This window comes from Dipodomys ordii, unplaced genomic scaffold (genome assembly GCF_000151885.1).
Source record: "Dipodomys ordii isolate 6190 unplaced genomic scaffold, Dord_2.0 Scaffold104, whole genome shotgun sequence".
Classification (NCBI taxonomy): Eukaryota; Metazoa; Chordata; class Mammalia; order Rodentia; family Heteromyidae; genus Dipodomys; species Dipodomys ordii.
Genome location: NW_012267320.1, coordinates 4,185,568 through 4,207,839, shown reverse-complemented (window position 1 = coordinate 4,207,839; position 22,272 = coordinate 4,185,568). Strand labels below are relative to the sequence as shown.

The window sequence follows — 22,272 nt, the reverse complement described above, 5'->3', positions numbered from 1 at the left end:
GAGGATGCTGGTTCAAAGTCAGCGTGGGAAACCAAGTCCATGACAGTCATCCCCAATTAGCCAGCAGAAAGTCAGAAGTAGCTGGGTACCTGTAATTCCAGCTACTCAGGAAGCTGAGATCTAAGGGTCACGGTTCGAAGCCAGCTCAGGCAGAACAGTTTGTGAGACTCTTATCTCTAATAAACTACTTAGAAGCTAGAAATGGTGCTATGGCTCAAGTGGTAGAGTGCTAGCCTTGAGCACAAAGAGGCTTAGAAATAGTATGCAGGCCAAGTTCAAGCCCCCAGGACCAGCAAAAAAAAAAAAAAAAAAAAGCAAGCCAGAAATAGAGATGTGGTTCAAGTGGTAAAACACCAGTCTTAAGCAAAAAAGCAAGGTGACAAATGTGAAGCCCCGAGTTTAAGTCCTAGCACCCATTAAAAAAAAAACCAAAATGTTTGCATGTTTGAAACTGATACAATATTTTCTTTTAAGTATTTTCCATCTGGAGTTGGTTGAACACTTGGGCCTGTGGATCTGGAGGGAGGCTGTGTTTATAATTCAGCATTTTGCATTTATTAGTCTTGAATGTACATTGTATTCTTGGTGGGATGAAACTTCTACCCTATTGACTACGGAACAATTCCACAGGGTGAGAGGCAGGGATGGCTTTGCCATGGTCAGGGGCGGGGATTTAGAAAAGAAGATGATGGTGAAGAAGACTGGAGAACTCAAGGGAGAAAAAGGACCACCCTGCTGTAATGATGTGTCCTCCAATAACCAAGCTGTAACACAGCATGGAAGTCCTTGTCACCTGTAGGCCACTCGTTTCCATCCTGGGTAGCTCCAGGAAAGCTCTGCAGAAAGACAAAGGGAGTCAAGTCACGAGCTGCACGGGGCACTGGGACAGAGCTGCCTGGCAATGTCATCTCCAGGATCCATGACTGAAGGTAGTCTATAGAGGGTGGCAGGAGTAGGCACACTCAGTACCTTGGGAGTTAGAACAAAGGAGATGGTTGAGGGCTGGAGCCTGTGACACTGCATGCCCCAGTCCCTGCCCTGCCACTCAGTCCCCCTCTCTGCACACTAGTCAGAAGGGACTTGTAAGTGAGTATCTCAACAAACACGCAACACAACGCATAAAAGGAGAAGGGAAGTTTGGCCTTTGCAGGGACAGCATAGGTGTGAGTCTACCTAGAATCTAAAGGTATGATTCAACTCCAAATTTTTTTGCCAGTCCTGGGGCTTGAACTGGGGGCCTGAGCTTTATTCCTGAGTTTCTTTTGCTCAAGGCTAGCACTCTACCACTTGAGCTACAGTGCCTCTTCCAGCTTTTTCTATTTATGTGATACTGAGAAATCGAACCCAGGGCTTCATGCCTGCTAGGTAAGCACTCTACCACTAAGCCACATTCCCAGCCCACATCTATCAAATTCTGTGCTGATGTTAGCAGCGACAATACCTGCTAACATGAGATCATTGTTGTGCTCAAGGCTGGTACTCTACTACTGAGCCACAGCTCCATTTCCAGATTTTTGCAGGTGAATAGGAAATAAAAGAATCTCACAGATTTTTCAGACTGGGCTGGCTTGGCCCCTCAATTCTCAGATCTCAGTCTCTTGAGTAACTAGGATTACAAGCGTGAGCTACCAGTACCCAGCTAGCATGTGATCCTTAAAAGTCAAATTCTGACCTATAATCATCATGTCTCTGGAATAAGAAAATAGCCTAGTAACATAAAGAAAAAGACAAAAGTCTTACAAAACTATACATTTATTATCAAGGTATTATAAAATGCAAATCCCCTCTTTGATATACAACAACAATATAGACTGTCTTCTCAAAGCAGAAGTCAGGTCATTTTATACTTTAAGAAGTTAGCATAACACACTTGGATTTAATAAGATAATCAGCAAACTGGTGGGAATTCATTCAGGGGCATACATAAAATACTGTTATGGCTTCTTTATGGTAGACTTTCCCCCCTTATATTTTAGCTTTCACATCAGGAGTCTGTTCAGAACCCACAAGATTCCACAGCTTGAGGAATCCCCCTGGGAAGACCAACTGGAGAAGAGGATTTTGCCTACTTGAACCCCGAATAGAGTTGGGGTCCTGAAGTATCCACATTCCTTACAGCTCTGACTACTTGGTACACAGTCCCCTTGAGTTTATTTGTCCTATTTTAGAATTTATTGCTGGCCCTAAGGCTTGAACTCAGCATCTAGGAGCTGTCCCTTAGCTTTTTCGCTCAAGGGTGTACTCTACTACTTGAGCCACAACTCCACTTCTGGCTATTTGCTGATTGGTTGGAGATAAGAGTCTCATAGACTTTCCTGTCCAGGTTGGCTGTGAACTGAGATCCTTAGATCCTCCCAAGTAGACAGGATTACAGGTCTGAGCCACTGGTGTCCAACTGGGTTCCTTGAGCTTATTATTTACTGATCAGTTAGTTATAGTCCTTTCAACTCTTCTTGTTGGAAAACCAAATTGATGCATGGACTGGTCATTTCACACCTTCTCTGAAAATGCTGTCTCAGCCAAACTTCTCAAACCTGGTGCCTGGGCACTGGTCGGCAGGGTGGGAAATGGCACCAGCCGGGTGTCAAGCCTCTAAGGCCGAGGTGGCCAGGTCCTTGCAGAGAACGATGATGGCCTCCTCCTCACCACCTGGCACGTCTTCTGCAGCCTCACAGACCATGCGGACGTGGGTTAAGAGGGTGTTTGGCCGTGGGGCCTCCAGCCAGACGTCCTTCACATACAGAGACACCAGGAAGGCTGCGGAGGCTGAGGAAGACAGACAAGGCTGTTACGACGTGCCCTCACCCTGCCCACAAGGCATCCTGGCTTTGCTAAGTGGCCAGGGGACCTGTGGCATCCCCAGCAGTGTCTACGGTTAAGACCAACTAACTTTGCCTTGCTTAACTTTGATGTCAATCTTTTTATTCACTTAAAAACGTACCTGCCTTCTGATAAGTGTAATCAAATCTTAACGAGAAAGGACTGCACGTCAGGTCCCTATGTGGTCTGACCACTCATGCCCAACCGTGAGCACATCCAGGTCATTTAAATGTCCCAACAGTATGGGGAAGAGGTAGAGGCCCCTCAGGCTCACACTCCATCCCTGGCTGCAGCCAGACACCAGAAGGTCATTCTCTGCTCCAGGTGAGTTCGCCTTCCCCGCTGGCTGGCCGGCCCCTCCCCATCCCTCACCCTGCTGGACGGAAGGAGCCAAGTGCTCTTCTATCATCTAAGCCAGTACCACTCGCTCCGTCCCTCTCCCTGCACTTCTCAGGCAACTCAGAGCACCGACTGACTGGCCTGCACGTGTGAATGGGTGTGTGCTCACTTGCACAATTGCCTGGCCAAGGAACACCCAGTACTGCTCTGCAGGAAGCAATCCTGAAGGGACTCTCTGTGGTCCCAAGGGGCCTTTTTCCATAACATGATCCTATTGAGGCATACTTCCTCTTCCTCACACTCGCTGCCAAAAGGCACCAGAATATACCCACCACACTGGAGGAGGCTAAGGAACAGGTTTCCCCTTCCCCATCCCCCAGACATTTCTGGAGCTTTTGTACCTCGTGTGGCTTCATCCTTCCCACTCAGAGAGGCAGTGCACAGGGCCTCCATGGCGGGGTGGAAGGGGCCCTCTGCCCGGCCCTGGGCCTCCACCAGCTGCAGCATGACGGTGTTGAACAGGCAGGTCACATCCTGCGCAGGCCCTGTCAGCCCCTCAGCACTGCACAGGCGACAATACAGCTTAAACATGCTGCTTTTCACAGCACTGTCCTTGAGAAGGTCGGCCACCACCACTGGGTGTGGCAAAATGTGGCTCTTGAGCCAGCCAAGGAGCCCGGCAGCCTCTGTCCTGCTGAGTGGGCACTGGGCCACCGAGCGTAGCACCCAGCTGACCACTAGGGAAACAGCAGTGTACACAGGGATTGGTGCTTCACTCTGGGGACCAGCCCCGTCTGTGGGATCCTCAGTGGGGCCGGGGACCACTGGCTCCCAGTGGGTCAGTATGGACCTCACGAGGTCCCTGCATGTCTGCAAGCCAGATTCATCCAGCTCAGGGTTGGCCATCTCTTCTGCCTCCACAGGTCTCTTCTTGCGGGGCCGAGGGCCTCTGGCTCGGGATGGCATGGCGGGCCTGTTCTTATCCTTAAGCATTTCTGTTAAACGCAGGGGAAAAAAGGCAGTGAGACTTGTGTCTCCCATGTCCACTGGTTCTCCTCAAAGAAAGAGGGGCGGCTCCTAGGTCCTGGGCACCCTGCACTGTTCCAAGAGACCCTCTGCTATTCACAACAATGGCACAAATCCCCCTGCCACTATTCCTGTATATGTGGGAGGCTGAGGAAGGAGATTGCTTGAAACCAGAATTTAAGACAAGTCTGAGCAATATAGCCAGCTCCTACCCCCACATCCCGCCGCCATCATCTCAACACATACACACACAACAGAGACCCGTGGGCAGCAGCATTACAGCCCGAGTCCAGCAGGCCTGGGTCCAGTCTGTTCTTTCGACACCATAGTATAAATGATATGGAAACAAGCAGCTTTTCGTCATGAGCTACCACCATGACAAGCAAATGGTGTGATATTTAGTGTTATAGTTTGGATCCTAGATGTCCCTCAAAGATCCCATGTTCAAGGACTGGTCCCTGATGCATTAGTGTTTAAGAAGTTGATCTACTGGGAAGTGGTTGGATCAAGAGGGCTCTGGCTTACTGACTTACGGGGGTGCTGGTGGCTTACGTCTATAATCCTCACTACTCAGGAGGCTGAGATCTGAGGATCACAGTTCAAAGCCAGCCCAGGCAGGAAAGTCCATGAGACTCATCTCCAATTAATAAGCAAAAGAACCCACCAAAAGTGGAGCCGTGAGTCAAGTGGAAGAGTGCCAGCGTTGGGTGAAAAAACCCATGAACAGCGCCCAGGCCCTGAGTTCATGCTTCGTGTGTTCTTGGGAAGCGGCAGAAACTTTAGGTGGCACTGAGGAGGAAGAGCATGCAGGTCACTGGGGACGTGCTTCTTGCCCGAAGCCGCCTTCTGTCTGCCTGGTGTCTATGAGGTGACGGCTCTGCTCTACCACAGCTCCCCTGAACATGACCTGCAGGTGACCATGGACTGAAACCTCTGGGGCAGTCAGTCTCTCCTGCTGTTGGCAGGCCAAGTGACCTTAACCTAAAAGTTCAAAGCTTCTAAGAGCAGGGCTGCTGGCAAAGCCAGGCCTGCCCGTGAGCTTTGGAAACGCTGCTCAGGCAGGGGAGATGGCAGCTGCTGTGGGTGGGCTGTGGCGGTTCTGACACTTACTCATCAGGTCCCTGGCTTGGCACTTCTCAATGGCTGCTCTCAGGTCTTCTTGGAGCTTGAGGTCTCTCTCGATGAGACTCCACTTGTGCAAGAGGACCAGGACGTCCTTGGTGGAAAGCACCATCTCGTTCGCGGTGAATCGGCCCATATCCTTAAATGCCCTCAAGACCGTGGCCCGGTACCTCAGCACGGACTCAAGTGTCCCAAAGAAGCTGGTCAGGTGGGCGGAGCCCAAGGTGGGTCTGTTGGGAAGCCGGTGTTATAGACTAAGTAAAAGTTGCCCCTGTCCTGGTGACCCAGAACTGGAGTGGTTGTAGACATCACAGGCCATCCAGAACCAGGCTTCACTTACAACAGACACCTAACATGGACCCAGGACACAGGAGAGGAAAAAGTGAGCCCTCTGAGGCATGTCCACTATTTCAGAGGAAGAGAAACCTCTCTGAAACCTTGGCTAAATGGGGTAGCCAGGCAGAAAGCTCAGGGGTCAGGCTCCAAGAGTCACCCTGAATTCCACTCCAGGATTGCTCCTTCCTGTCCACTGCGGGACTGGTGGCCTCCAGTGAAAAAGGCCCAGGAAGGCCCCAGGGCAGCACTGACCAATGGGCAAAGCCTGACTGATAGCTAGTGGGAAGAAATGAATTCTAAGGAATGTACAACGCACTAACAACTGACCCACATGAGGTTAAAAGGGAAGCCATTAATTCAAGGAACAATCAGTTCTCAGACAGGAGTGGCTTGTCTTCTGACAATACCAAAGAAAGAAACACCTCAGGCCAGCAGTTTCTTAATTTGGGAGAATATGAAACAAAACGTTCTATTCTTTTTTTATTTTTATTTTTGCAGGTCTTGGGGCTTGAACTCAGGGCCTGGGTACTGTCTCAGGCTCAAAACCAGTGCTCTATCACTTGAGCCACTGCCCCAATTCTGCCTTTTTCTGAGTACTTCCATTAGCGATAAAAGTCTCAAGGACATTCCAAGTTCAGGCTAGCTTCAAACCACTACCCTCAGATCTCAGCCTCTTGAGAAGCAAGGATTATAGGCGTGAGCCACCAGTGCCCAGTTTTCATTATTATTTTTTACTTTTACTTCTTTTTTTTTTAAACCTCCTCAGGCTGGGCACGGTAGCTCATGCCTATAATCTCAGCTACTCAGGAGACAAAGATCAAGAGGACTGAGTTTTGATACCAGCTTGGGCAAAAAGCTGGCTAGACTACCATCTCAGTCAATATTCTGGACATGTTGGTAATGCTGTAACCCCAGCCACCTGGGAGGCACAGGGAAGAGGATTATGGTCCAAGGAGGCCAGAGGGGGAAAAAGGCAAAACCCTACTAAAGCAATGTGGCTCAAGAGGAGAGCCCTGGACTAACAAGCATGAGGCCCCCGAAACCCTAGTACACTCAGAGAAAAAGAAACTTCATTCTGAGTACCACGATCTTGCTGGGAATCTTCTGGCTTGTGAGCATATAACAGTTCCCATTGGAAATAGGAGAGCACATGACACATTTCTCTGGATTATGATGGAAAAACTCAGAAGCCTGATTCCAAAGGAGCAGATGAAACCATCAGTAGGAAAGTCCCTCAGACTCTAATGTCCAATAAGCCAGCAAATAGCTGAAAGTGAAACTGTGGCTCAAGGGACAGAGCCCCAGCCTTGAATGAAAAGCAAAGGACAGCTCCAGGCCTTGAGTTCAAGCCCCAGTACTGCACAAACAAACAAAAGAAAAGAAAATATTATAATCAACAAGGAAGTTCAAGTCACGTGAGTATTCACAGGCTAGCAGAGGCAGAGGGGCAACTTGGGAATGCCTTGTCTTAGTTAAGGTCATAGAAAATGTGCTCTGTGAAACTTCACTTTATTTCAGTCAGGGGTTAAATAAAAACATACAGGTAGGTAGCTTGTTGGCTAAAAATGACCTGGTATGATACATACGGTGTTATAAAACTGTGCTAATTTCTACTGGGCGCCAGTGGCTCATGTCTGTAATCCTAGCTACTCAGGAAGCTGAGATCTGAGGACTATGGTTCAAAGCCAGCCCAGGAGGAAAGTCTGTGAGAATCCTATCTCCAATTAACCACCAGAAAACTGGAAGTGGCGCTGTGGCTCAAGTGGTAGAGCGCAAGCCTTGAGCTAAAAAACTCAGGGACAGCACCCAGGTCCAGAGTTTAAGCCCCACAACTGACAAAAAAAAAAAAAAGAGCTCATTTCTCAGCACCCTCAAGTTATAAAGTGGAAATAAAAAATAGGTCACTCGTACCTGACACCCTCACCCTGGCCTGGTCCACACAGTCTACAACTCTGAGCCTGCCTGTGGGGTTGTCCACAGGTGACAGAAAGGAACGCACAAGCAGCGCTGGCCATCAGTCTCAGGGGCCCAGCGGAAGACCCCTGGGGAGGACAGGCTCACCTCAGGTGCTTCATGAGCGCAATGAGGACATAGAGGAACTCGCTGACCAGGTGCAGGGCAAGCAGCTTGCGGGGCCTCTGGCCAGGCTGGCAGGGCAGTGGGTTCTCCTCCTCTGCTCCCTTGTCTCCCAGGTTGGTCACCCACAGTGAGTGAAGCAAGGAAATGACATTCGAGAGAAGCTGAGTCTCCAGAAACCTGCAACCAAGCATGGTAGACATCAAGCTCTGCCACATCCTCTCCTGTCTGTGGGGAGGTGGAGAGATGTGGCGAGACATACCGTGAAGCAGATGGGACACGTGGGGGCCTGGCAGCCTCCTCAATCCCCTTGCTGCTCTCCCTCTGCCTGCCCCCAAATTACATCCTCTGAGTAAAAAGAGTAATTGTCCAAAAGCAGCTCTGACACAGGACCAGTGCACATGCTGCTTTCTGCCCAGAGGCCTGCCCTCAGTCCTTCCAGGATAGTAAAAGCTGTCCTGTTTATGATAGTTAACTAGAACAGTAAAACAATGTGAGCCAGGGACCGACAACTGGCCAGTCACGCCTTCTGAAAATCTAAGTCTTATGTCTGGTGTCCCAAGACAGTTAGGACACTACTTCTTTTTAGAAGAACCTAAAAGAAAGACTTTAAGGCTGGGCACTGGTGACTCAAACCTGTAATCCTAGCTGTTTAGAAGGCTGAGATCTAAGGATCATGGTTTAAAGCCAGCCAGGCAGGAAAAGTCTATGAGATTCTTATTTCCAATTAACCACCAAAAAAGCTGGAAATGGAGCCGTGACTCAAGTGGTAGAATGCTAGCCCTGAGCAAAAAAAATCTCAGGGGAAGGGTCCAGGCCCAGCAGCAGTAACAAAAAAAAAAAAAAAAAAGAGAGAGAAAAACAAAATTTTTTTTTTTTTGGGTCCGGTCGTGGGGCCTGAACTCTGGGTCTGGGCGCTGTCCCTCAGCTCTTCAGCTCAAGCTAGCGCTCTACCACTTGAGCCACAGCGCCACTTCTGGCTTTTTTCTTTTTGCTTATGTGGTGCTGAGGAATCGAACCCAGGGCCTCAGGCATGCAAGGCAAGCACTCTACCACTGAGCCAACTTCCCAGCCCCGAAAAAAAAATCTTATAGGAGCTGGGTGCCAGTGGGCAGTGGGTAATCTTAGCTACTCAAGAGGCTGAGATTTGAGGATGACAAAAATGTCCATGAAACTCTTAGCTCCAATTAACCAGTGAAAAGTCACAAGTAGAGCTGTGACTCAAGTGGGAGAGCACTAGCCTTGAATGAAACACCCAAGCAACAGTGCCCAGGCCTAAGTTCAAGTCCCACTGCCAACACACACACACCCCTTTAAGGGCTTGGACAGCCCTGACATACAGACACACAGACACACAGACCCTTTAAGGGTTTGGGTAGCCCTAGGCTTGTTACAGTAGTCATTTGCCAGTGACAGAGCCCTCCTGCTACTTGCTACTGGTATAGCAGGTCCTTCCAAAGGGCCTCATGTCCAATCTGGAATCCACACCAGGCCCTCAACAGTGCAGTCTGGGCCTGTTATCAAGAATGAAGACACCACAACCGACCTCAGGGACTTTGTAAGGAGCCTTCTTAAAGCTGAAGTTTCCTGTTGAGAGGCTGCAGTCATTTGGGTCTCAGAGGACAGGACATTTCCACGGCCACCAAAGCCTGTGGGAGTTCCGCTGCCACCACACCACCTTCTTGCCAGATACATCTCTGAAGTGACTTACTTGCTCTCAAGGATGTGTAAAATCCATGTTAAAAGGCTGTAGTCCCGAATGGTTTCATAGGCAGATCTGGCAATCTGAGCAGCTTTCTGTAGAATTTCTAGAATCCAATTCTAAAAACCCAAAACAAAGACAGCCCTGAGTGGTGGGAGGGCTTCAAGCAAACTTATTTGGCCAAAGACATGAGTTTAGGAAGTCCTGGCACGCTGTGGTGACAAGTGGTGGTGTGCATGAAGACTGCTGGGCCACGTGTGAGGGCAGTGACTTGTGGACAAGCCTTCTCACTAGGAACAGCCAGACTTGCAGCCAGCAGCAGCCTGGGGAGTCCCCGCCCCTGCTCCCCCATCATGAGATATCTACACACAGCGAAGACGCAGAAGACACCACACGGCCAGATGTGTGCCACCCACTGCAGAGAACAAGGCCCATTTCTAGCCCAGCTGTGCGCTGCCTGCACCCCATTTTGTCCCATTTCATTACCTAGAATGGGGGCCGTGAACATGGGATTACCCCAAATTGTTCACTGGATACTTTTGAATTCTCACAGCATGTCCAAATCCCATTTATTCCAATGTGTTTCTAAATCATAATTCATTCTTGCGCCCTCACATTTTACATGAGATCAGAAAGAAAAGTTGACCAGGGTACGAACTCATTAAAATATCAGAGGCCCTACCTATGTTCCTCCTTTAACAGTCTGTGCACTTGGAAAATGCACATAAGCTCTCAGTGTGATGGGACACAGCTGGGAAGCCTGGCAGATCCAACTCTTATTTCCTGAAAAGTGTGTGTTGGGGGAGCAGGGGTGGGGGTGGGGGACATGCGTGCGTGTGCTGGTACTGAAGCTCAAAGTCAGAGCCTGGGCGCTGTCTGTCAGCATTTTTGCTCAAGGCTGGCACGCTACCACTTAAGCCACAGCTCCACTTCTGGAATTTTAGTGGTTAACTGGAGACGAGTCTTAGCTTCCTGGTCAGCTCTATGGGTTTTCAATCACTGGCTAGTTCCTTCCCTGTGATGGCAAAGCAGAGGCCTTCTTATCAGCCAAGGTCTCAGCAAGAGGGTCACAGTGAAAACCATTCCATCCAGGGACAAACGATAGTGGATGTCACACAGCTGGTGTGTGCCACGAGCAGGCAGCAGAACAGACCTGAACAAAACCTTATTTTTTTTTTATTTCAAAGCCAGGTTTGATGCAGTCATCTTTTAAAATCTACCTGGACCTGATGTCCAAATAAAAGCACGAGAAAGAGCATAGACCTTTGGGTCTCAAATAAACACACAGACCCTACTTACCTGGGCCACCTCGTCACACAGCGGGCTGCTGAAGAAGGCCAGAAGAACGTGGAAGACCCCTCGCCTGGCACACAGCTCATAGCATTGCTTGTCTCGGATTCCCTGCCGCAGAATCCCCAACACCCACTCCTGCTCGGTTTTTTGCTGTCACCAAGGCAAAGGAGAAAGAGGCGTTAACTAAATTACAGTGTGTCATGCCTTAACCTTGCACACACCACTGTTTGCTAGGCTAACAGCCTGTCACACAGAGGCCTGGTCTCTGATGGTCTAATAAACCCTCCAGCTCACCTTGATCCTACCTGTTCAGGTCAGGAATAAAGGACCAGGTCTACTTTGAACCAAGCTTAAGTGGGGTACACTTAACCCAGGATTCACCAGGAGATCCCAGCATGCCCTCAGACGCAGACTGATACACAACTTTAAAGATCTGAGAAGTAACGGGAGTCTGAGTAAACAGTTCCAATCCCTGGCCTTCTTGTTGCTTGTGTGGCAAATGTATTCATGAGGAAAACATCAGAGACCATGGCAGCTGAGGGACCTAGTTCAGGAATCCTAGGAGACCTGAAGGACTTTGGTGGCATTACCTCAAAGTCAGAGCTGTAGAAGAACTGGTAGAAGCCTGGCACTTTGTCCATATTCAGGTCCTCGTGTGACAGCAGGAACTTGCTCAGCTTCCAGTACATGTGCTCCTCTGTGGACACAGGCAGACAGACATTGACCCACCCCTCACAGGACTCCCCGGGACCTGGCGAAGGGCATGTGTGGAGGTACTCTGGGCATGAGACAGACAGCCCCTATCCCCATGGAATTTCTGCATTCCTGTCTGGTCACTAGTGGCGCCTGCAATGACTCATCTGCTTTCTAGCTGAGGACCCCAAGCACACAGACTCATTTCACCCATCTCAGCTGGTGATTAATCACAGCTCACATCGGGGGTGCTCACTGAGCCAGAACCCCAAGAGGGCTTGTGGGGGTGTGTGAACATGTGTGATCTGGGTCACCTCACAGCAACCCTGAGGCACAGGTGCCATTGCTGTTCCCACTGAACGGTGAAGGGTCTGAGGCAGGGTTAGGTCTAGGAGAAGCCACCTTGCAGCTGTGGCTTACCAACCCACCGTGACCTTGTTATTTCAGGGGTGAGTGACTACAACTGTGGGATACAACCCTAGGCATAGATTTGCTTGGCTTCACGATTTTGATTTCTCCTTAAACAGGCAGCTTCTGGGTTACCCGGTTTCAAAATCTGTTGTGCTGCCTTGGCAATGAAGAGAGTCAAGGTAAATGAGAGTCTCAGGTTTGGAGTTCGAATACCATTCCGGACCACATCCAACAGGTAAAGAAGCTGAGAAACAAAGAGAACAAGTATTATAAAGATGAACTGGGTACCTGTGGCTCACATCTATAATCCTGGCTACTCAGGATCCAAGGATTATGTTTCAAAGCCAGTGCAGGGCAAGAGAATCTGTAAGGCCCTTAGCTCCAATTAACCTGCAAAAGGCTGGATGTGGAGCTGTGGCTCAAGTAGCAGAGCACCAGCCTTGAACAAAAAAGCTGAGGGGCAGTGCCCAGTATGAGTTCAAGTCCTTGTGCCCCCTACCCCCATACACCTTACAATGATGTGTGTTTTTAGAACTGTGACTGTCTCATGTACAGTTGTACTATTGGGTGTGCCTGCCCCCTCACCCGATGGACACCGGAGGAAAAGCCACCGCAGAGGAACATGCTTGTCACCTTAGGGACACTTGACTTGACTTTTCTTTTTCCTTGTTTGTCAGTCATGGGGCTTGAACTCTGGGCCTGGGCTGTCCCTCAGCTTTTTGGCTCAAGGCAAGTGCTCTACCACTTGAGCCATAGTGCCACTTCCCCTTTTCTGGTGGTTAATTGGAGATAAGAGTCTCACGGACTTTCCTGCCCTGACTGGCTTTGAACCACAGTCTTCAGATCTCAGCTTCCTGAGCAGCTAGGATTACAGGTATGAGCCACCAGCACCTGGCTTTTGACTTTTCTTTTAGGAGAGAGGACTGTGCCCAGTGGCTGAGAAGCCCAGCACCATGTCCCAGAAGTGCAGCCCCCTCCGTGGGCCCATGTGTTGGGAGTAATAAGTGGCTTTACCACAGTTTGGACTAAAGAATTATTTTGTCTACCCATAAGGACTTGCTCTTCAGCTGGCTTCTGAGCAATGTGCCAGACCATATCAGACCAGGTAGAGAGCTGACTCCCAGAAGCCCAGTAGGTCCCCCCACCCTCAGAGGACGCTCTACTTCCCGCTCACCTGGGACTGCTCCCGGAAGCGAGCCCCTTCCAGATGGGAGTAGTAGGCTGCCAGGACAGAGTAGGCCGCAGCTCGCATCTGGGGGTCATAGCTGCTGAGGGCTGCGATAGTCAACCCCAGGGCATTTGAATCCAAAAATTTTCGGCAATCCACCACAAATTCTATAGGAAGTCAGACAGAACATTAAGCACACAGCAGGATTTCACGATGGCTGTGCAACCTGGAGAACTTGATGTCCTCTGGCGGTTATCAACATCAGCAACTGTGTCACTTTATTACCTTTTTTTTTGGGGGGGGGGCGGCGGGTCTGGGTCTTGAACTCAGGGTCCAAGTGCTATCCTTAGTTTCTTTGTGCTCAAGGCTAGTGATCTATCACTTGAGCCACATCACCACTTCTGGCTTTTTTCTGAGCAGTTTATTAGAGTCTCATGGACTTTCTTGCTTAGGATGGCTTTGAACCATGATCCTCAGATCTCAGCCTCCTGAGTAGCTGGGATTGCAGGTGCGGACCACCAGCACCCAGCTTCCTTACCACTTAAATACATAAGAAGCCAGAGAGAGGTAGAGGCACAGAGAATCAGCCCACAACTCTTCCCTGTTCTGCCAATCAGGGCTCCATGTACAAATAACACTAAAATACAGGAGGTTGAAGCCTGGGAACTCAGCAGTGTGACTAGGTGACTAGTCCAGACCTAGACGGTTGAGTTCACACAGGATTTGCCTATATCTTCTCTGCAACTCTTGTTGATCTTTACACACACAATTAAAATCATTTGTTACAGAGCAGCTGCCCAGCAAGTGCAAGTCCTGAGTTTAATCACTAATGCTAAGAGAACTGGTTACCAGCAGCCTGAAGGACAAGACTTCTTAATGAAATCAGGAAAATGTTACCAAATGGAAACCAAGGTGTACACAAAGGAATGAGAACAAGAAATGGCCAAGGCCAACTGTTAAACTGAAGGTGAATACTATAAATCCTAAAGTAACTATTTTTGTGTACATGCACATACACATTGTAGTTAAGGGCCAACAAAGATGATAGAGTTCAGATCAATGATCTCATTAAATGTAAATTATACATATATATATATATATATATATATATTCAAATTAAAAGACAGAGATGGCCAGATCAGATAAAAAGTAGAACTCAAGGGGCTGGGAAGGTGGCTCAGTGGTAGAGCACTTGCCTTGCATGCCTGAGGCCCTGGGTTCGATTCCTCAGCACCACATAAGCAAAAAGAAAAAAGCCGGAGGGGGAGCTGTGGCTCAAGTGGTAAAGTGCTAGCCTTGAGCTGAAGAGCTGAGGGACAGCGCCCAGGCCGAGTTCAAGCCCCACGACTGGACCAAAAAAAAAAAAAAAAAAAAATTAAAAACCCAAGTACACACTGCCTACCAGTGGTCATGGGACCTCAACTCTGGGCCTGGGCGCTGTCCCTCAGCTCTTCAGCTCAAGGCTAGTGCTCTACCACTTGAGCCACAGCACCACTTCTGGCTTTTTCTGCTTATGTGGTGCTGAGGAATAAAACCCAGGGCCTCATGCATGACAGGCAAGCACTCTACCACTGAGCCACCTTCCCAGCCCCAAAACCCCACTCTTAGTATCAAAACACAAATTAAAACTGGCTGTTGGTGGCTCATGCTTATAAACCTACCTACTCAAGAGGCTGAGATTTGAGGATTGTGGTTCAAAGCCAGCCTGTCCAGGAAATGCTGTGAGGCACTTATCTCTAATTAACCACCAAAGAGCTGGATCAAGTGGTACAACACTAGCCTTTAGCACAAAAGCTCAGGAACAGAGCTCAAGCCCAGAGTCCAATCTCCAGGACTGGTACAAACACACACACACAGGAGAGAATTCTTAGGTTCCAAAAGCTATGGACTCAACTTTCCTTCTAACAAGCAATTCTTTGTGGTGGGGAGGAAAAATCTGAAGGCTTTCGAGGATAATATTACATTTTCTGGAAAATAGAATTTAAGGGATACTATACATTTATATAAGAAATACACACACGGGCTGGGAAGGTGGCTCAGTGGTAGAGTGCTTGCCTTGCATGCCTGAGGCCCTGGGTTCGATTCCTCAGCACCACATAAGCAAAAAGAAAAAAGCCGGAGGGGGAGCTGTGGCTCAAGTGGTAAAGTGCTAGCCTTGAGCTGAAGAGCTGAGGGACAGTGCCCAGGCCCAGAGTTCAGGCCCCACGACCGGACCCAAAAAAAAAAAAAAAGAAATACACACACATAAAGGAAGAGAAAAGTCTAAACATTTAATACTACACTCACTGAGAAGAGCTAGCACTTAGCTGGCTGGGCACTTTTAGGAATTGCTGACATTCTAAGACAAATGTGTTTTTCCATGTGTCCATGAGGAAAATTCAACTTCCTATTTTGTGACTGTGCTACTCTATGGAAGTTTTGGCTTTGTAGTACTTAATGGAAAAGAGCTGCCCTTGGCTTGTTGAAAATACAATATTCTATTTAAAAATAGTTATAAATGCCATTGTCTGTTTTCAGAACTTCATGAATAGCAATATGACCTTCTAAAACCAGCTTCCGATCAAAATGGCCCTGCCAGGAAAATTACAAAAGATGAAAATCAGAAGCACCCAGGGCCGGTGGGCTTCGGTGGCAGGGCAACTATGGTCTTAAAGTATCAAGAATTGGTCTAGAGCTGCTTCTGACACAGCATCCCCAGCTGTGAACTGCAGTGACAACCAGCTGGGACAGTACTCAGCAATGCCCTGGTCATGGGGCCACAGGCTCATAGAACTGTACATGGATCTTCTGGTGCTGGTTGCTTGGTGGCATGTGTAAATTATGAGCTAGAGATTTCAGCCCCATTCTTCTAAGGACAAGTACTTGCTGTGGAAAAAGCATCTGTCACTGTCACTGCTAGCAGCCTTGGCAAGTACTGTATCTTGGCCAAGGACTCAGAAGGGAGGCGATAGGCTATGAAAACAGGTTCTCCCTTTTGGCAAGAGGCTGGTATTTCTGAAGACACACTACACACATAAAGACTAACCACAGGCCTGACGCAGGATCACAGGATACTTAGGCACACTGCTATAGACAAATCTCCCAGAGAGAATGTGAACTGAAGGAAGTCTGACACCAGAAAATGAGTCTTGTACAATGCCACTTACAGAAAGTTCAAATACAGGACTCAGGCCCTTCCTAGGCAGATGGTCCCCACTAAGAAGCTACTAAGTATGCTCTGCTCCCTGATCTGGCTGGGTCTTCCCCCAAAACTGAGCCCATGTAAATATGCTCCATGTATTTTTCTGTATATCACACTCTAACTGATGAACTGGTGTGCTTCTTCTAGCAGCAGTGAAATCTGCTGCTGCAAGTACCAGGCTCCCTTTTTCTGCCTGAGATGACCGGCAGCCTGGAGCATCCTCTAGTAAAGCTATCTGTGGGATAATGTTGGGTTTGGGCGTAGCTCCTCCCTCTCCCCCTCTACACTTTCCAAAATGCTTGGCCTCAATGTGAGTTTTTGGTATCAATAGTGTTTGAACTACTGAGAATCCTTTCCAAATCGAAGGCAGAGATACCCTGAAAATAGTTTTACCTGTTTATACCAGTAAGACTTTGAAAAAGGCTGTACTAGCAAACTGAAAGGCAAGGAAAACAGGCACCACCTCCTTTCCCTAATGTAAGACCATTTCCTAGTTACTGTTCCTCGCAAAAGGCCTCCTACCATCTATCCCCTACCAAGGAAAAAATAAGGACAGTATTTGAGATTTTGAGAAAAAAAAAAACTTCTGATTTACTATTGAGTATTTTCTAAGCCATTATTGTCTCTGACTCCTAAAAGTTTTATTGTAAGAGATGAATGGACTAAATGAGCTGCAATAGCTCACTCAAGTAGTAACATTATAGTTTTACACTGTGGATTTTTTTTGGGGGGGTGCCATGAGTGGGGCTTGAACTCAGGGCCTTGTACTCTTGCTTGGCTTTTTTGCTCAAGGCTAGCACTTCCACCACTTCAACTACACTCCACTTCCGGCTTTTTCTGGTCAACTAGAGAAAAGAATCTCATGGCCTTTTCTGCCTAGGCTGGCTTCAAACCATGATCCTCAGATCTCAGCCTCCTGAGTAGCTAAGATTACTGGTGTGAGTCCCTGGAGTCTGGCTGGCTCGATAGTTCTTGTCGTGTTTGATAAGAAAAAGATTTGGCAGCACTGACAAGGCTGTCAGAAGAGCTTCCTGGGCACAGAGGAGGACTTGCCTCATTAGCCAGCTGCCTAACAGTCACTAGCACAACTTAGCTGGCTGCTATCATGGTATGAAACACCCTTGCTCTGCTGCCAATCAGGTCCAGTGTCATCCATGGCGCCACACAGTGTCCACCCAGGATGGCTGGCAGTAGCAGGCAGGGTGGCTGCTGGGGAAATGTGGATGAAAAGGCAGGCCCCCTGGGTCCTTTCAGAAAGTAGTACAAAGGGCGGCCCAAGTCTGTCAGCAAGTCTGTTTGCTGGAAGGAGTGTGGTATACCCAGAACATTTCAAGTTTAAAATTTTCACAGGCAGGGGTGGGAATATGGCGTAGAGTGCTTTAGCATGCATGAAGCCCTGGGTTCGATTCATTAGTACCACATAAACAGAAAAGGCTGGAAGTGGCACTGTGGCTCAAGTGGTAGAGTGCTAGCCTTAAGCAAAAGCAGCTCGGGGACAATGCCTAGGCCCTAAGTTCAAGCCCCAGGACTGGCAAAAAAAAAGTTTTTTCACAGGGTAAATGGTGGGACAAGGTTTTCCCAGTCCACCTAGTAAGCTTAATCCAGCATCACATCCCTCACAAAGGGGCCTTTTATGTACCCAGTACACAGAAGCCAGTTATGGGGCATGAACTCAGGGAGGGTCTGGATGCTGTTCCTGAGCTCTTTTGCTCAAGGCGAATACTCTACCACTCAGAGCCACAGCGCCACTTCCTACAACATATTCTTTACTTGAAGAGTTCTCTGGACTCTCATGGACCTTTAAGTCAAGCTATACCCTAGAAAGAACACACAGGACCTGCTCATGTGGCAGGGGGTGGGGGTGGGAGAAGAATGTGGCTGAAGTGGTAGAGCACTTGCCTGCAACTTGAGGCCCTGAGTTCAATCCTTCAGGCCTGCCTCACAAAAAAACTCCACATTTTGAAGATTCAGTTATCACCATAATGCTGATTCCTGGGACCCACATAGCCAGCCAGACCCCACAAGGGCGGCTGTGCTTACCTGGCCTGGTCAGTTCCCCGAAGAGCTGGAGGAGAAAGCAAGGGTCATAAAGGCCATCAAGATCCACCTTCACACTTCTGTCTTTATATAATGACTCCTGTGCATTCTGAAATAGCCAAAACAAAAATGCATGACTAAACCGCACAAGTGATTGAACCGTGTGCATGGTAACTCACTGTTGCCAGAGAGCAAACTATTTTAACTCATTAAGAGGATAAAGCAAAATGTAGTTCTAGCTAGGCACTGGTGGCTCACACCTGTGAACCTACTCAGAAGGCTGAGATTCACAGGATCATGGTTTGAAACCAGACTGGGAAGAAAAGTTAGTAAGACTCCATCTCCAAAATAACCAGAAAAGAAAAAAGGGAGGGGAGGAGTGGTAACGGTTTGGCAAAAAAAATTAATACTTATACATGGTTTTCCCTGGTCTTTGGAATGTGATGAGTTTTTTTTTTTTTTTTTTGCTGGGGTGTGTGATAAAACAGAGTCAGCAGAAGTGGGTGAATCACTGGAACATAGGGGAGCAGTCTATCTCTATATACGTTGGAATTTTACTTGATCAAAAGTAATAGTCTATCCACTAGCCTCTGGCAGGTCATGCCTGTAATCCTAGCTACTCAGGAGGCTGAGACCTGAAGGGTCTTAGTTAAAAAATGTCTATGAAAATCCATCTCCAATTAGCCATCAGAAAGCTAGACTGGAGGGTGGCTCAAGAGGTAGAGCACCTGCCTAGCAAGTTTATAACCCGATACTGTCAAAACAAAATTTAGAAGAAAAAGCAAGCTGCAGGTGCAGATGGAGTGCTCGCAGCAGAGGCAAAGGGGCAGTGGGCGCACCTCGGGGGGCAGCAGCCTCCGGTGCTGGGGAAAGTGCAGGATGGTCAGCATCATGCGGTCGTGGTCCAGTAGGCGGAGGATGTCTCCCACGCTTGGCTGTTGCCACAGTGACTTGCCTAGGCTCCGGCGCGTCTTGTGATGCTCCACAGCCGCTGGGCCCCACATCAGTACCCTAGAGCCAGAGGAGGGAGGTGGACTGCTGACGGGGCCCGCCAGGAGTACCAGCGATCCATCCTTGGTGGCACATTGTGTCAGTGCTCCTCTGGCACTGTACATGTGTTTGATCACAGCTTAGGAAGCAGGTGGTTGTGAGGTGGATGCTGGCGATGATGGCAGAGGCCAACACCCACACACTAGCTATGGCATGCCTGGCTTGGTTCTAAGTCCTTTATGTACACTAACTCATCTAGCCTATGCAACTCCATAGGTCACACTATCAGCCCCTGTGCAAATGGGAAGAAGTGACAGAAAAGATTAAGCAAATTACTCAGGCTAGGTATAGTGACTCATGCCTGTAATCCCAGCTATGAAGAACGTAGGTATTCAGAAGACTACAGTTTGAAGTCAGGCTAGGCAAAACATTTCATAAGATCCCATCTCAAACCACAGAAAGCTGGATGCAGTGGTATGCTCCTGTCATCCTGGCTACAAGGCAAATATAAATGTGGGGATCATGGTCTAGACTAGCCAAGTTATAAGTGTAATACCCTGAAAAATAACTAAAGCAAAATGGCTTGGGGGTGTGGCTCAAACAGAGTACTGGTAAGTATAAGACCCGGAGTTCAAACCCCAGAGCCATCCCCAAGACTTGAGGTGTGAGGTTCTAGAGCCAGGCTAGACCAGCAGCAGAAGCCTGATCTCCCACTAGTGGCAGGCGTCTTGAGTGAACGAGGGCTGCCCGCACAGCCGTTAGCTAGCTACTTTAGGAGCCATGCACTCTCACACAACTGTGGCTTACCTTTCTTCCACCTGGAAAATGACTCAAGCCTCCCTCTTCTTCTTCATTCTTCTCCTTCCTCCCGAACCTCCTTCCTCCCACTGCCTCTTCACTGAATGCTCCACCGACCCAGCCTGGAGGAAAGCCACCTCCCTGCTCCCACGCAGCCATGTGCTGTGTGTTATCTCATGACAGACAACCACATGCACAACTGTCCTCCACCAGCAGCGTCTCCTGTGATAACGCCCACCCCAAAGCAATGAGGAAGGAGAGCAAGTATTTCCTTAAGGTCTGAGCATTCTTAAAGAGATAAAGAACAAGTCTATTTCCTTTGTCTGCGATAGAATGGCTTCTGGGCTTCATTTTTAAACCAAGTGTTTTCATTCAGAGTTTCCCAGAACTTTCTCTTGATCTAGTTTGTTCACTTGCTGTCTGAACACACAACTCTTGACATGTACTAGTCAGTTCCTGCTTGGTCTGATACAATGCTCAGGCCCTCAGGACCCCAGAAGGGACAACAGAAAGAGCAAACCCCAGGAAAGAGGCAGCAACCCCAGCCCCCACACACATACAAAATGTGCAGATAGGATGGACAGACAAACAAAACATGCAGACAGGAGAGATACACATACAAATAGGCAGACAGAGAGACACATGTGCAGACAAGAGAAAGCTGGGACTCTGAGTTGGGGGCAGGGTCTCCACAGCCAGCACCCATCAGTCAGTCAGCAGGGAGATGAGTCCTTCTGGGGCAAACCAGGCCACCCCTGGCAGCTTGGGCTACCGACATGCAGGAGCCTGGGAAACTTTGCTTGTCAGCCTGGCCAGACAGGATATGGAGCTGGCTGTGTGGAGAGGGGCCACACCAGTGATCCCAGATACACAGACACAACACTCACCTGAAGTCGATGAGGCTCAGGTGGTTCTGTTCATAGGCCCGGAGGACAAGTAAAATCTTTTGGTCTAGAAGTCAAATGAGAATTGCTATAGGAAGCGAAGTGCATTCAACACACAGAATACTGCCAGCACCCTCCCAGCAGCTCCCTCACCCCTCCCCGCCCACAGGGCCTTACACTCTTACCCAAGACACTGAGAGTGGCACCGTAGGCTCCAAGAAGCACGGCAAAATGGCTGCTCTGGCAGACAGAGGGGCACAGCCTCACCACCGCCCACATCAGATCCACCAGCGCTTCTGGAAGAAACAGAGACATCAGCACTGCAGGGACACACAGCAAACAAAGCAAGGGGGAATGCTCCAGGAACCCTTGAACATCTCAACAATGTGCACATCCAGCTGCCATCCAGCCCCTTCCCCACTGGGATGAATTTTTTATTAATGACTTTACGGTGGCCAGTTTCTCATGTTTTTGACAAGGCCAGGGACTAGTCTTAGCTCAGGTCACTCCCAGATTTTAAAATCTAAACATTCATCCCCATAATTACACTACCAAAAAGCTCTAAAATTTCTACTCCTTCCTGAATAGAGAACACATTTTCCTACCATTTGCACTAGTAACTGGCACAACAGCTGGCCTCACTCCAATCGTTTTTAAGTTTATTCTTTTGGCTGTTATGGTTGGAACTCAGGTATCTACAACTTGAGTCACACCTCCAACCATTGTCTATTTTACTTATTTTTCAGAGTCTCATGCTTTTTGCCTAGTGCCAGCCTTGGACACAATCCTCCTATCATAACTCCTGCATAGTTGGGATAAAAGACATGAGCTACTATTCCCAGTTCATTTGTTGAGATGAATTCTCTCTCATACTCTCTTGAACTGTGATCTTCCTGATCTTGCCCTCCTTAGTGGCTGGGGCTGTAGGCCAATCCAGCAGTTTATTACAGACTGACCTATAATGGCTTCTAATGGTCTGGGTAACAACTGACTTGTCTCTTAACAGTGTGGCTTTGAGGGGTAGAAATCTCAGTCTTTTCTGACATGTCTCATAGCCCACCCAAGCAGTAAGTAAATGTTTACTGAATTAGGTATACTTACTCCTAAGCAGTATTTACTGAATGAGGCATAGAGTAAGCCTAGCATTAGAAGAGTTCTGCAGCAACATTCTGTTAACAAGTGAATACTAACTCTCTTCCCTTGCTAAGCTTCAATCTGCCACTAAGAAAACTCATGTACGTGGTCTCTCAGGTCTGACACCCACCGTTGCTTTTCCCACACCTCCTAAGTTCCCCTAACTCCCAGCTCTTTTACCACTCAGGCATGACATGGGAGTAAGCCCTCCAACCCCTCTACTACTCGGACAAGGCCTTCAGAACAGGCCTACTTTTGCCCT

The 22,272-nt window shown here is 48.5% G+C and overlaps 1 protein-coding gene across 1 annotated transcript in view; it reads right to left on the bottom strand.

Annotated features, from left to right (window-relative positions):
• Positions 1–2,322: 2,322 nt before the first annotated feature.
• Positions 2,323–22,272, bottom strand: part of Urb1 (URB1 ribosome biogenesis 1 homolog (S. cerevisiae)) — a 63,095-nt gene continuing 43,145 nt past the window's right edge. Inside the window, exons 27-39 of the mRNA XM_013027535.1 lie at positions 21,062–21,172; positions 20,880–20,943; positions 19,044–19,215; positions 18,208–18,313; positions 12,993–13,153; positions 11,951–12,062; positions 11,305–11,411; positions 10,721–10,864; positions 9,431–9,540; positions 7,705–7,899; positions 5,296–5,537; positions 3,561–4,154; positions 2,323–2,766 (exon numbers count right to left, since the gene is read on the bottom strand). Of these exons, the coding sequence (XP_012882989.1) occupies positions 2,585–2,766; positions 3,561–4,154; positions 5,296–5,537; positions 7,705–7,899; positions 9,431–9,540; positions 10,721–10,864; positions 11,305–11,411; positions 11,951–12,062; positions 12,993–13,153; positions 18,208–18,313; positions 19,044–19,215; positions 20,880–20,943; positions 21,062–21,172 (2,300 nt within the window). The 3' untranslated portion in view covers positions 2,323–2,584. The remainder of the gene's footprint in view (positions 2,767–3,560; positions 4,155–5,295; positions 5,538–7,704; positions 7,900–9,430; positions 9,541–10,720; positions 10,865–11,304; positions 11,412–11,950; positions 12,063–12,992; positions 13,154–18,207; positions 18,314–19,043; positions 19,216–20,879; positions 20,944–21,061; positions 21,173–22,272) is intronic.